Source organism: Anthonomus grandis, chromosome 4 (genome assembly GCF_022605725.1).
Source record: "Anthonomus grandis grandis chromosome 4, icAntGran1.3, whole genome shotgun sequence".
NCBI lineage: Eukaryota > Metazoa > Arthropoda > Insecta > Coleoptera > Curculionidae > Anthonomus > Anthonomus grandis.
This window is the reverse complement of record NC_065549.1, coordinates 16,999,862-17,014,939: the sequence shown is the minus strand read 5'-3', so window position 1 is coordinate 17,014,939 and position 15,078 is coordinate 16,999,862. Positions and strand designations below refer to the sequence as shown.

Below are 15,078 nucleotides of genomic sequence, written 5' to 3'. Positions count from 1 at the left end.
ATAGGGAAATTTAATCAGGAAAAAGGGCTCTTTTCAATGAGAGTTTAAAAAAAGTGGCTTTCCATTTGAAAAAAAAAGTTTGGGTTAATTTGTATTTTTTCACCTACAGGGGGGTGAAAAAATACAAAAACTATCTTGAAATGTGAAAAAAAATAAACAAAAATCGACGGGTCTCAGGAATTTTGCGAGATAAAATTTGATTAGTTTTAACTGAATTTATTTCAGTTAAAGTAACCACACTGTATGTATATCATAGAGCATCAGTGCAAATAAAGAAAAATCGCTCTCATTAAAGACTTTCATAAATTTGAAAAAAATTATAAGAAATTGCTTACTACTCTATTTATAATTGGTTATTTTCTTATATACGCCATATTGAATTTTAAGATGTACGTACAGTACGTACACAATTAATATTACTAAAATAAAAGAAATTTAAAGCAATGACAAATAATTAAAGCAATACATAAGTTACACAATGGCGACTCAAAAATTAAAAGATTATTCTCGTATTCCAAACGGCAACAACTTAGTTTAACCCAAATAGTAATTAAATTTGCATCTGTGGTTAAGCAGTTTTAAACCGAAAATTATAATGCAAATAGTTATACTTCTATTAAATTATAAAGCGGTCAAATTTCTGCTAGACTTACCTCCAAGTTTGGATTAATTTTCTGCTTCAATTTTGCACCCGGCTTCGTATACTTCAGCATTTCTCTGCCCGCGGGCGAGACGAATAGATTTTCCAAATTGCTTTCCTGCAACAACATAATCAGTAGTTAATAATTTCTGTATTAATTATTATGTTTGGTTAAGTTTTTACGAGTTTGCAGTAACTCAGTAAATAGACCGAATATTAAAATTATACTCAAGCATAATTTAGTACTGTGAAATTTGGTTTCTTTATTAACATTTATATTTAGTCAATATTTTTATAGAACACATAAGAATATTAGATCAGAATAGTAAGATGAAAATGTAAAAGAGTAATTATGAAATGTAACATCTTGTTTATTTAATCTTTTAAGTGTAATGTCAAACTTAACATATTACAACTTATTACTTTTGCTTGATCGTTTCATGTAAGATTACTTATTTATGTGGTTAAATTCAGTTTTTATTTCTAATTTAGAACCTTTTTTAAACTTTTTTACTCAGATGCGATGAGTTTTTAAAGTCACTGCCCAGATATTGAACAAGAAAATCAATCAGCTCTTTACAATTACAACGCCTTGAGTAGAACAAGGTATATTTTTTAAATCGCAGTTTCCTAATTTAGACCACGTTTGTTACTTAGTATAAACTAAACTAAATATAAACAAGGCCAGCAAAAAAGTTCTTCTGTTTTGGTGAGACCCGGTTATGGGTCCACCAAACTGGTATATACGGTTTACATTAATTCGTCAATTTTAATGTTTTAAAAGCTCTTAAATTTGGCTATGGTCAAACAGTTATTTTATCAAAATTTGGACAATTATTTAGATTATTGTTTTAATTTCCTTTAACCTATGAATGTTTCAGAAAACCTTTTATTGTTTAGATATGAATACCATAATAGTGCATTAAACAAATTAAAAAAAAAAACCTTACCAAAAACAATATAAAAGAGACAACCACAAACACAAAAATTCCTGGAAAAAAACCCGTACTTAAAAGTTAACCTCACTTCTAAAATATAAAGTGTATGAGCTTATACATATATACTTATACTTATTTATAATTTTGACGGTATATGAAGAATGGATCATGACTATGTTCTCTATGGGGCGTCTATTGAAAGTGGTAATACAACTAAATGTAAATATATTAATTTGTTAATGTTTAAAAATATATACAGGTCGGCGAATTGAAGATTACAAATTGTTACAAAGGGACGCTGCACTGTTGAATTTTAAAGCGCTAATATTTTTTTCTGAACTTATTATGGCTGTTTATTATCCTTTCGAGAGAGTTCAAACTATTAATTGATTCTGTGGAGGCAATTCGGCAGAAGAATATAGGGATTTGTTTTCTGTTACATTTGAAAATAGATCAAGAAGTTTGGTGAGGAACTGGGTATGAACCATAAAACTCCATGAACATTATTTGGAAAAAAATATGGAAATAAATGTTTCAAATATTCCAAAACTCAAAAAATATTTCCCGAAGACTAGTGGCGAAGGATAAAATTTTGTGAAACCATGATGAAAAAATTAAATTAAAATGACAATTTTTGTATGAAATATTCTATTTTCAGACAAAACTATTTTTCTTTACATGGGAAACACAATACTTCCAATGTTCGATATTATTCTCAGTGAAAAATAAGCATAAAAATTTTAAATTCGGTACTCAGTTTCCTCAAGAATTAAACGTTATGCTATTTTGGGGGATAATATTATAGGGCAATTTTTTATTAATGCTACTCCAAACGCCTAAAAATACCTTAAGTTCGTGCAAAATTAAGTTCTTCCTGCTGTTCAACTTTAGACCTGGAATCGTTCTTATTTCAACGAGATAGCTGTCCTACTCATAATACGGCGATGTTCAAAGAATTTTTTTTTCTAAGGGGACTGGCAATATTAAATGGCCTCCTAGATTTCCAAATTGGTCCCCAAATGACTTTGATTTTTGGGGTTATCTTAAGGAGACCATTTACAAATACGAATTTAGTAAGCCTACAAATTTAAACAAAACAAAGTTGTTAGTTGTAAACAACGACGTTGTTAGTTGTAATGTGATCTGTGTAGGTCTAGGCCTGATGATGCTCGATAGGAGCGAAACACGTGTAGCTTTTAAAAAATTATATGGATTTGATGAGATCGTGACTTTGTGTTTTTACCTTTGTTTTGTTTTCGTTTGGTCTCTTAGAGAAAAAATGGATGATACGTTTCTACTACAAATTTAAAGGAGTTGCGAAAAAAATCGAATGTAACAATTCCATTTCACAAATTCATGTATTTTTAAGTACGAAATGGTTTTTATGATAGATTAAGTTGGCGTTTAGTCAAAGAAGGAGGTCTGTTTGAGTCTGTAGTCAAAGAATAAGGTCTGTTAGTCTCATTTTTAAGAGTTTTGTTTTTATTTTTGTATAGTGTTTAACTTTTTTAATGTACTTTTATCAGAGTTTATATTTTATTTTAATTGGAATAATGCATCAATTTTCATTAAGCAATACACAGCATAAAAAAATTTTTGAGATAACTATTCTATGTGGGTTGTAGACTGATGTATGTAATGCTTGCATCAGAAAAATATTTAAGAAATTTCTAAACTTTTGCATAATATTTTGCGATATTTTATTAAAGTAATCTACAGTAACCCTCATCAAAGTCAGACGCTTATTAACGACGTACTGAAAAATAACGACATCGCAGGCGAGTAGCAGAGCTCATAAAATGCGTGCGTGCGCATTGCCATACTGCCTTTAAGCATCTCTTTATGTGTGATAGATTCCCCAACCTGTATATCAAAAAAGTCTAAGGCACAAGGAAAAAAGTCATTTTATTCTTAGACAAAAAAATTTTGTTTTAAGATAAATTGTCTTTAGTTTTTGCTGGATTTTCTTTTGTCCATACCTTATCGCATTCATCAAGTTACTTTTGTTGATATTAAATAACTAGTTTAAATGGTAAACTGAAAGATGCATTCAGTACAATTTTTGCTGCACTACGCAAAAGCCGCATTTTGATCGTGAAACATACTTACGAGCTTATGGTATGAACATTCGCGACGTCGCAGAAGCTGTAAATTCCAACAAGAGCTCTATGGGAAGATTGTGGTAGAGATTTGAGAGACTGGTGCAGTGAGAAAAAGATATACAGCTTATATGCTTTCATTTCAAAACGATCCACACTTAATAACTTTCTTAAAAAAAAAAAAAAAAAAAAAAAAAAAAAACACGTCAAATTAGATATATAGGGGGACGTTTAATTATGCATTTACTGAAGTTCTGTCAATCACCTCCTTACCTCCAGCTAACCTCACTTTAATATGTCAAATGGGAACCCCCATCGTGTGATACATCATAGTAAGCAGCCTAAAATTCTCTATTCAACGGTACAAAAAAAATGAAATCGGTAAATGTGTAAGCAAATAGTTAGCGAAAATGTCTAGAAATAATGAATATTTTATTTACGCCAAACTTTGGTATGTCAAATGGCTACCCCATGGTGTGATACATTATTTTAAAGGGCATTCATTATGCTATCAATGGTTGTAAAAAAAAATAAAATTGATTGACCAAGAAGCAATTAAAGTGTAAATCGGTAGGGTGGAAAAACAAATTTAATTAGTTTAAAAAATTTATTTTATTAAATGTTCAAAATGCGCGCCTTTATTAGCAAGACAATAAAAAAGCCTATTTTCAAACTCCTTACGAACATTGGCAAGGGTCTGCCCGCTAATTTCTCTGCATTCTTGAAATATTATATTTTTTAAATTCTCAATACTCTCAGGTGGGGTTTTATAAATTTTGCTTTTTAAGTAGCCCCAAAGAAAAAAATCTAGTGGGGTTAGGTCCGGAGACCGCGCAGGCCATTCGATTGCACCACGCCACTCTCGAACTACCAAAGTGTAGTGCGCGGGAGCTCCATCTTGCTGAAAATGTATATTATTTTCATTCAATAATATAGCACCATGTTGATCTACTTCTTTTTTAAGAAAGTTATTAAGGGTGGATCGTTTTGAAATGAAAGCACTGTATAGGTTCAACAAGACATCAGAATCTATACATGATAGGTTTATTCACCTTCAACAAAAGCCCAAAATTACTGCCAACCAGCTAAGAAGTGAACTTCAAACGTTCATGGCGTTAGGGTCACTGCTTAAATAATAAAAAATAGGTTACATGAAAACAGATGTCCCGCTAGAACTCCCGTAATAATCCCGTGGAAATCACGCAAGTAGATTAGCATGGGTCGAAGAATCTTACAATTGGCAAGACCGTGAATGGGCATGCGTTTTTTTTACGGTGAATCAAGGCTTGGTTAACTTTCTGATTCCAAAAGGCTAAGGGTGTGATGAACACCTAGTAATACATCTCGCTTTCAAACCATTCTAAAAAATTGACAAGAATCAAGGCGGAACTTTGATGTTTTAAGCTGGGAGTTCCATATATTTTCGGACTAATCTAGTTCCTAATTTTTTAATAGTAGACGAATATCGGCACCAAATTGTGGAAACCACTGGTCATCCACGCGATAGAAAAAATGGGTGAAAATGTTGTGCTTGTCGTCGAAATGATGCACGTCCGCATTTTGCAAGAACCGCTAGAAATTGCTTGAAGCAAGAATATTTAGCTATTGCCATGGCTTGCGCAATCCTCCGATATAAATCCTTTTGTAGCATTTGTTAAGGTGTGAATTAAAATAACCGATGCACAAAAATAGTCAACTGATTTATTTACACACTTACTCTACTAAACACGATCACTTACGACTACTAGAAATATTTATTTACACCGTATTTATTTACTACTATTTATTTCTTATTTAGATATCGCACCAATATTCCAAACTGGACTGAAGTCAACTGTCAGCTAGTCTCCCAGTGGCGACGCGGCTCCTTATATACTCGGCAGAATACTGTCCAGAGTATTCGCTTATCCTCCATACATCTCCAGAGATATAGTGCAGTGGGTTCGTTTAAGAAAAACGATATTCACAATTTAATTAGGAGCATGCCATACAGATGTTGAGCTGTTATTAATAACAGGGGTAGTCACTGGTCATACACTATATTAACTTTCACTTTTTCTTTTCTATTAAGTTTTTTTTAAAATTTTATTTCTAATAGTTCCAAAAAAAGCAAGCAAAAATATTTTTCTAATAAAGAATCAATAAATTTTATAAAATCGAATCATACATATATCTGCTATAATAGCAGGTATAAACACTTAAAATATTTACCAAAAATAAATATAATATATTATTGAAAGTTACTCTAAGAGAGATAATGCTAAATTATATCCAACCAACTAATATGTTCTATAATCTAAATAGATTTGATTATTAATCATTCACGGAACTTTAAAATGAAGTGAGACGACTATAATGGGGGCCTAACATAAATAAAAAAAAACAAGGTTTTCTGGCTAAAGAATAGAAAAATTCTATTACTTGAGTATTTAAGGGTCAATATATTTTGAAAATCACAATTACGATCATAACTATTTTATTCGAATCCAAAAACGAATAGTAGGTTACTAACCTAGGAAGGAAAGCAAAATAATGCTCACAATAATATGTAATCCTGGCATATTTGATCTTTGCATTCTTTATTACCTACCGTAAATCGAATCTTTTTTTCTGTTTTTTTCAAAAATAAATGGAGCTTTTTTGTTCTGAGCGGGTAAATCTATTTTAGTTTTTTTTTTTCCGTAATTAGTCTTTACCGTTTACGAGTCGAAATATATATCAGGGGCCGTATTTTTAAAACCATTCGACATATATTTTTCGGGTATATACCATTCGAATTTCAAAGTTCGTGTGCGATTTTCAATTTGATTCTGCCACTTGTCTTATTTTGATTTTAAACTAGCTTTGTTTTTTTTTTAATTTGTGTGAGTTGGTTAAGTATTTTCGTGTTTTTTTGGTGTTTATTGAAAAAAAATATAACAATAGTCAAATGGCAAGATTAAACAACCTTGTGCAAAGAAACATCGTCGACGCATTGGAAGAAACTATGGCAATGCATGGCAATACTCTTCTTGACCCATTTAAAATGTATTCAGATACTCAACTTGATAAATTATACAGATTAAGCAAGCCTATTACAATGGAATTGATGTGCTCTTTATGTGCTCCAGAGACTGTGTAATCTGTCCGCTACTTTTATCCACAAGGCTTGTGCAATTTTAGCAAATCTTGGGTGAATTTGCCTGACTTTAATTCCGGGTGCTCTTCCATAAATGAAATTAGTTCTTTTTTTTGCTCACTCGACACAAAACCGCAATATTTTTTATTTTTTGAATCCATCTTAAAAAAAAGTCAATTCGAAAAACCCAAGAAACGCCATGAAAAAAACCTCAAAATTCCCTGATGTTTTTAAACTTAAATTTTAGGTTAGGTTAAAAAAAATTTCATCGTCTTCATCCCGTTTGGCATGGCCTCACGCCAAACGGGCCAATAGCACCCGACTTTGCTAGGTTGCCACTACATTTCATGCTCGTAGGCGAATGAAATTTCGAATGCTGTTCAAAAATGCACTTTTTAATTCGTGTGCGAATTTTGCCGCTCGACTTTGTTCGCATTTGAAGATTCTCGCATGGTTTCGAAAATACGGCCCTAGATGCCCAACTAATAGCTTTAAGTGTCAAACTTTACATGCGTTATCCCCGCTTTTCACTATTCACAATATAATATACATAAATATATTTATTTTCCATATATATATATAAAATTACAAATAACTTAAATAAAACACAAGAAATGAAACTTCTAAATATAACAAACAAAATTAAAAATATAAAGGAACTAACACATATAATCTTATTAGCCTACCAACAATTTCATATCTCATTACAAATCAATGTTCAAATTTTCTCGAATTGAGTAAAAAGCAACTTTTTACTTCTAATTTAAATTCATTCAAGTTTTCAAACTTTCGGGGACTCTTGTCGGGTATTTATCGTAGTGTTTAATGGACAGTACTAGATGACTATTTGCCCCACAGCTTAATCTATGGGGTGGAATATTAATATTAAAATTATTTCTTAAACTATAATGATATAGAAGGTGAAAATCAGACTTAGTAAAATTTACACTATTTAAAATAAAAAGGAAATGTCAATATTATATTCAGCTCAGAAAGCAATCTCTTGCAACACGACATTCTAGGTTTAAAGAGCATTGTGCGAATAACATTCTTCTGATGAATTATAACTTCATTAGCTCTAGCAAAGTTACCCCAAGCGAAAATACCGTAGTTAAGCAAGGAATGAATCAATCCTAAGGAAAGGAGATCCACCTAAGGACATAATTTATTAGATCGGACCGAGTAAGTTCAGAGTCAAGGAAAAGTTTATGTATGCGCAATGGATTTTTTTCTAAATCTGATCAAGATACTCTTATTGAGATCTTTTAAGGAAAATAAGGATATACAATTACTTAAAATTTGTGTCTTATTGTGTATATAAAAAAAAAAACTCAAAAACATGCTTGACACCAATTTACATGCTTTGTTGACATTTCTCGCTCGACTGGTTTTCCGTAAAGCAAAGTCAAGTTGCAGTTTGTTTATTGAGACTTCCGTCTAATCCCCTGCCCGTGTAAATTTAATTTCGGCTCCTCAGCTCGTGCTAACAGTTTATCTTTTTAAGGTTCGTTCAGGCTCTATTTGATTTTAAAGCAGTCCGCTTCAAGGCGACCCTCCTGATCTCAATGCTACAATCTCGGCCGCTTTACGTTTATTCTACAGAATTAAGCGCATGAAAAGACTGAATCTAATTTATTGTATGAATTTATTTTTATAGATGTCAAACAAGAATGGCGCTTTAAAGATATAACGGTAGTTCTTTTTATTTATACCTATATGAAGTCTTTTTTTATTGTAGATGTAATTTGATAGCATATCGGTTTACTTTTATAATATTAAGGATTTAATAAGGGGTTATACTAATTCAAAAAGTATATTAGAATCAGCAAGGTGTCAAGAAGTTGTCTCTTGGGTTGTTGGATCGACCACCTGGTACTAACGTGGTCCGTAGTACGAAGGTGTTGAAGGATATATAGGTGGAGATTTTACCCTAATTTGATTTGGTTTATTTTGGAGATGACCTAAATATCAACTTGTTAGGTTCGTTCATTTCTACTTCAAATTCCTTTATAAATATTTCAAAGAAATACTACTTAGCTCAATAGGTTAAAGGTCCAACTCGTATTAACGACCGTTCTAATACTTTAATGGATGTATTGGTATGTAGTGATGATTCCTTTGTTGATGAAACGAAAGTATTCGAAATGGATTACTTTTCAGATAAATTGAGTAATAATTAGATAAACTGGGTAGTAATTTAACTATTTGATATACATGTTCCATATCAAAGCGTTAAAATAACAAAGCGTTCAGTTCCTTGGCTCACAGAAAACTTTCAACTTATGATGAATGTAAGGAACAAGGCTGTACGAACAAATGCTTTCTTTCTAACTAATTATTTCTTACTACAGGTACATTTCCTGAGGGCTTAAAAGGTGATTATGTGGTTCCGATCCCAAGAGTGTCCAGTACCAAACGATTTTCTATCCTACCAGTACTCTCTAACATTCTTAGCAAGGTAGCGGAATAACTCTTTTCTTGAAAGAAATAATATTAGGGACTCATAGCATAACTATAATCTCACTTTCGCTGATGACATTTTTAAGGCTTGGGATCCACTTGCCTTATTCTTCGAGATTTTAGTAAGGAGTTCGATACTATTGCACATCAACTGTTGATAATTAAGTTAAAATAGTATGGTCTTGGGGATGCTTCTCTATTATTCTTTCAAAATTATCTTATTAATAGAAAATAAACCGTAGTAAGTGTAATGATCAGGGGTTTTCATTACCTCTAAATAGCATACCGTTATGCTGAACAGAAAATTGCAAGAATTTGGGTAGTTTTATCGATTCAGATCTAAGATTCTAGAGCCATGTATCCTAAGTTATACAGAAAAGATTTGAAAAACTTAGATTACCATATATGTACACACAATCTAGCTGACTTACTATAAGAGAACTATAGACTATGGTTGTAGAGGGTGGTCTGGGCTCTAATAAACGTAAGATTGAATGCACCGCAGCACACCTCTGGGGTAATTTGATAAACCTGCATGGAGACCTTATTAGCTTTGCACCTCCAGAGTCAGAACTATCAAGACTACAGAATACTCTCGACAATGATCGAGAGTATGTAGGCCATGCCTACATCCTACACGTGGTAACCCTGTTAAAACTAAATCCTATGGATCTGGACCTCGATAAAAACGCTTGTGATTGTCGGACAAAAATTACACCTTTCTACTGCTATTCTTAGGGGTGTTTCTGCTTTCCTTGTTTTTGTTCTCTGACTGTCGCCTTCGGCTTGCTGTACTACTTTCTTAGTGCCTCTGTTTGTCCGCCTTTCCTCTTCTCTCCTTCAGTTCAATCCAAGAGATGCAGACAACGTATCGAGGGATGGATTGCCATGGCGCATAACACACGGTCGCTAACTTTCCCTCCAGAATATCGGACTACGGCTGAATATCTTCCAGAATATACAGCCTTACCCACGTATACCGCTCTGCTTAGGTAAACTACTATTTCCCATATGCTCGTGGGAATAACATGGACCTTTTTTCCCCTCTCAATCCGCCTTTACTAAGAGCTCTGATCTTTTTGCAGGCCCTTTCTCTAGAGGGCTCACAAATATCCTTGCACCCGGAAGCTCTGCCTTAGCAAGAAACCCGGTATACTTATCCTCCATTATGGAAAATCTGGTTGGAGCTCTCGACAGCGCCTAGCTAAAACGTAAAAACCTAAACAGTGCATAGAAGGGAAGGAGGAGGAAGGCTAGGGCTGCCAAGGAAGCCATGGGTTTCCTGAGCTCGGCTCTTGTGGCGGCCTTGGATCCCACTCCTTTCTCTGAACGAACACCTGGGACTTTCACCAAAGAGAAATAAGGCCACGTAATTATCGGGCGATTCTTTAGCTCCCAGGCTTTAGGCATAACACTGATCAAGACACCCTGAGGTTTTTGGAGCTTCAAAACCCTGAGCTTGCATGCTTTCAATGGAGGGTGTGGGAGCGCAACAGGCTCAAAACCTCAGGTTGGTGGTGAGGCTCGATGAAAGATCGGCCTAAACGATAAGGGAGAGAAGGCTTGCTGTTTTGTAGTATCACGAGGGCCTCTGGGAACGAAGGCGGCGACATCGACGGTTGTCCTGAAGCTCTAATGCCGACAAAACTGAAGCTTCCTTCGCCAAAACTCCAACCACCGCAGTTTCCGAGGAAGTAGAGCGATCAACTAATAATTGCCCTCCCAAATCTAAGAAGTAGGCATGCTGGTTACCCAATTCCGCATCCCCTACTAGTGGCGAACACCCCCCTACTAGTAAGGTGGTAAGCTCGAGTTATATTTGTAGTGCACTATGCCCATAAAATTCTTACAGGCCAATCTATAGTACAGAAGAGCGTCTACTGCTGTTCTGTGCAAAAGATTTAGAGAACTTAATATCAACGTTGCCTTAATACAGGACCGCGAGACTTACCATCAGAGTTCTGTTAAAGGCTTAGGTTTAACTGGCAATACCATGCACAAATATACAAAAATCCACGAGCCATATCCTAAATGTGCGGTGTTTTCTCCTCACAGTTCTCGGCACAAAAGACTTAGTAGCCGTCAAACTGTTAATCGGTTTGGGAAAAGATCAGGTAGTCTGCTTTGTCTACTTTCCCATAAAAATTGATTCACCTCCCCCGGTCTTACTACAGTGGTCAAATATTGCGTGGACTTGAGTCTCCCAGTTCTCATAGGCTTCCAATTTTCATGACGGCCTAGAACTACTCAACCAACAGTGTTCCTACTTTCTACTGCAATACAGGCCAATCAGTTATCGACCTCAGGATCTGTGCACCCAACATTGTGAATTTGAAACACTCTTTTTGGCTCAGGGAAGGTGTTCCTTAAGGTCTCAATATCGGACTATCGGCACATCCTATTTGACCTGGAGGAACATGCTTGGCGGAATACGCCAGCCTACAAAAATCTGGCGCGCTATGGGCCTGCAGAAGAGCTTTCGGCAATACCTGGGGTCTGTCCCCCAACTTCCTTCACTGAATCTATTTACTTATTATCAAACCTCTTCTCATGTACGGGGCTATCATTTGGTGGCCATATACAGAGAAAGCAAAAGATAGATTAGCTAGAGACTCTGTTGAGCCTTCCGCCATTTGACCTGGTAGTGCAATTTAAGGCAATTAGTATTGCGCATTGTCTACATTCTTTTGTGAACTACGGGCTAGTGAGACTGGTCATGCAAAAATCTGGCAGTGACTGTATGGTACCTGATACTGTGCATTACAAGGATTTTATGATCCACATCGCAGGCAAAGAAGAGTGCCAGTACTCCAGCCGGCCTACACTGCTAAATAAGGGGACTATCTTGTATACAGATGGCTCCAAAATAAGCAATAGAGCTGTAGCAGAGCTTTGTGGCGGGGCCCATATACCAGCAGAACATAGTCGCTGGGGAAGCACTCGCTGATGATAGTATCATGTCTTCCAGGCTAAAGTTGTTGCTTTATTGAGGAAATCCTAAACTGCGGACGCTACAACACAGTCATATTAATCTGCTCAGATAGCAAGGCTGCCATTAAAACTATTACGGTCGAAAAGGTGAGCTCCAAGCTCATACTGGAATAAATATAGGTCCTAAAGTAACTGATAAAGGTGGGCTGCCGGGTTTAGCTTGTTTGGGTGCCTGACACTCAGGCCATACTGAAAATGAAGCAGACTCTTTTGCTAGACTAGGATCTGCGAAACAGCCGGTGGGGCCTGAACTCATAATCGGTATTTCTAAACGCGTAACAGCTGCATTAATGAAGAGTTTGCTGTACAAGTGGCTGTCCGAAAACCGACGGAAGCACCTGACATAAGACAAGCTAAGACACACAGACGCCCTTTGTCTGCCTCGGTTCGGCTAGTGACGGATCTTTTAACCGGACACTGGCTTTTAAGGTGTCATCTCCACAATATCGGTATTGCGGACAACCCAAAATAGCAGTGATGTTGGTAGGAAGACGAAACTGCAGACTACGTTATGGGAAAGTGCCCGGCACTCACGCGCGCTAGGTTTAAGTTCTTGAGTAACACCTACAGCGTACCCAGCGACTTCCTTTAAACTAGAGAGCCTGTTTGCTTTTTCCAAGGCTATTGGCCTCTGGTATCTCTCGGTGAAGCACACAGGAGACCTATGTGCATATCAGGCCCCGGCTGCCCACTATACTACAAATCAAATCAATGCAGAGACTGTATCACTACAATAACTATATATCACTACAATATCTATATCACTACAATTTGTTTATATATTCACATCAAACTCAGTGTAGATTACTCTTATAATACTAGATCAAGAGCTAGAGGAAATTTAAGCACTCGAGCCAATTTTAAAATCATAAATTTAAAATTTCTAGTATATCTTAATATCTAACACATATACTCGAAACCTTCTTCCTAAAATAATTGAAAAAAAGTTAAGAAAAACTTCTGCAATGAGTGCAGCTAATTAATTTTGTTTGTAAACTTATTAATGTTTCCATTTTTTATAAGTGTATATTTAATTACAAATCTATAACCGAACCATTTTAGATAGCGTGGAAATAGCTGAACTATAATATAGTATTAGGGATGTTTAATTATCCATGTATAGTTTAAGTTTTAGTGGGTAGTATAACTACTAAAGTTATGTTAAGTAGTACATGATATGAATTGATTAAGTAGGTATTTTCGAGAATAAGAATTTGAATTAAAATTAATAAGCTAATATATATCGAGTAACACATAAATGTGCATTTTATACCTTAACAATTATCAAAAAAAAGAAGCTTAATGTATTAGTAGATAACAAGTAGCTTCATATTTTTTATAGACTGTTAAATACATTTTACATTAATAAATGTGGCAATGACAAATTCCAATTCCAAAAAAACAGGAAACAAAATAATTTTTATTGGTTGTTGCTATTGTTTCTAAAATAAATAATTATGTTTACAGAAAATAAAATATATAAAAATTCATTTGTAAACGTAGCCAAAATTTAACTATATTTGTCTAATATCTTCTTTACTGATATATATAGAATATATACCACTCAAAAAGGGTTTAAGTTTTACTAAATTTCTTATATAGCATTAAATCCTTTACATAGGTTTGATCAAAATCTAATTTCTAGACAAGTAAACGAAAATTTGACCTTTGGAAAAAAAAAAGAAAAATGATTCGAAAAGAAAAACAACACCCTTGCCAATTCTGCCTCTTTTAAAAGTTGGCGTATAAACGAAAATAAAGTTCCCACAAAGTTTTAATGCCTCAATTTCATTCCGGAAAACTTTTCGAAAATAACTTATATTTCAGACAATATAATTTTCCAACTATTTTTTGGTAGAGGCTCTCAAATAACGGTGATATTACACTTTTAGAAACTGATAGCTTAACGTAGAAAAAAATTAGTTCTTTTGTTAAGAGTTTTATGAAAGGCGATTATTAAACTTTGAGTCTAGTTTAGCCCAAAAAAATATAGAAGTTAGGTATATAACTATTTCTATAATGACTAACAACATTTTAGATAATTTGTGAAGAAAATCTATTGGAATATTAAGACGATATTTTGTACCGAGTATCCACTTAAAGCGGTACCACCATATTCATAAACAAAATTTTTACAATATTTAATAAATAAGCTCAACAACAAAGGACAGCAATCTCTTGGAGGCAGAACTCCCATCTCTTGATAAAAATTCTTCACATTCACTATAATGCCTCCCATCCTCAGGAAAAATTACAGTTATCCTAAAAGTTTGCCAGAATTACTTTACTAAATACCTTAGAGAAGTCAGTATAAATGGAATCAATCTAATATCCCTTCTGATATGTGAGAACCCTTGAGCAACACTTACTAAATTCATGTTGCTATAAAAAATTTACCCATCCAGTAATAATCAACGCTAATCGAAGGAAAAAATCATATTTTCAAAATTAAAATCTGTTGAAAAGTGACCCACAAACAAGTTATTAATGTCCTGCCAATAAAGCGCTACTATGTAACAGCTAGCATTGTTTATGAGAATTAAAATCGCTGGCGAGTAGTATTGTTTTTTTTTGTATTTTTTGCCCTAAACGAACTTTTTGGTTAAATAGAATTATTCCGAGGCATTTGACCATGTGAGTCACTTCTTGCTGCTGGCTAAGTTATGAGTATTAGGAACTCATATTTAGATAATTTAGACAGTTTTTTAGTTATGGATAGATAATAGTATTAATAGAGTTTTACTTTGCAAGCAATTCATAAATGATGTGAGGAACAGCCTTAAGTCAGAGTGATGGCCTAAAGCTATATCGGATAAATTTGTTGAATGGTAT

At 34.3% G+C, this 15,078-nt stretch overlaps 1 protein-coding gene across 4 annotated transcripts in view; it reads right to left on the bottom strand.

Moving 5' to 3' along the window:
* Window positions 1–15,078, bottom strand: part of LOC126734915 (uncharacterized) — a 401,529-nt gene that overhangs the window by 39,331 nt on the left and 347,120 nt on the right. For all 4 annotated transcript variants that reach the window (XM_050438755.1, XM_050438754.1, XM_050438753.1 and 1 more), the window contains one exon: window positions 654–758. In XM_050438755.1, the coding sequence (XP_050294712.1) occupies window positions 654–758 (105 nt within the window). The remainder of the gene's footprint in view (window positions 1–653; window positions 759–15,078) is intronic.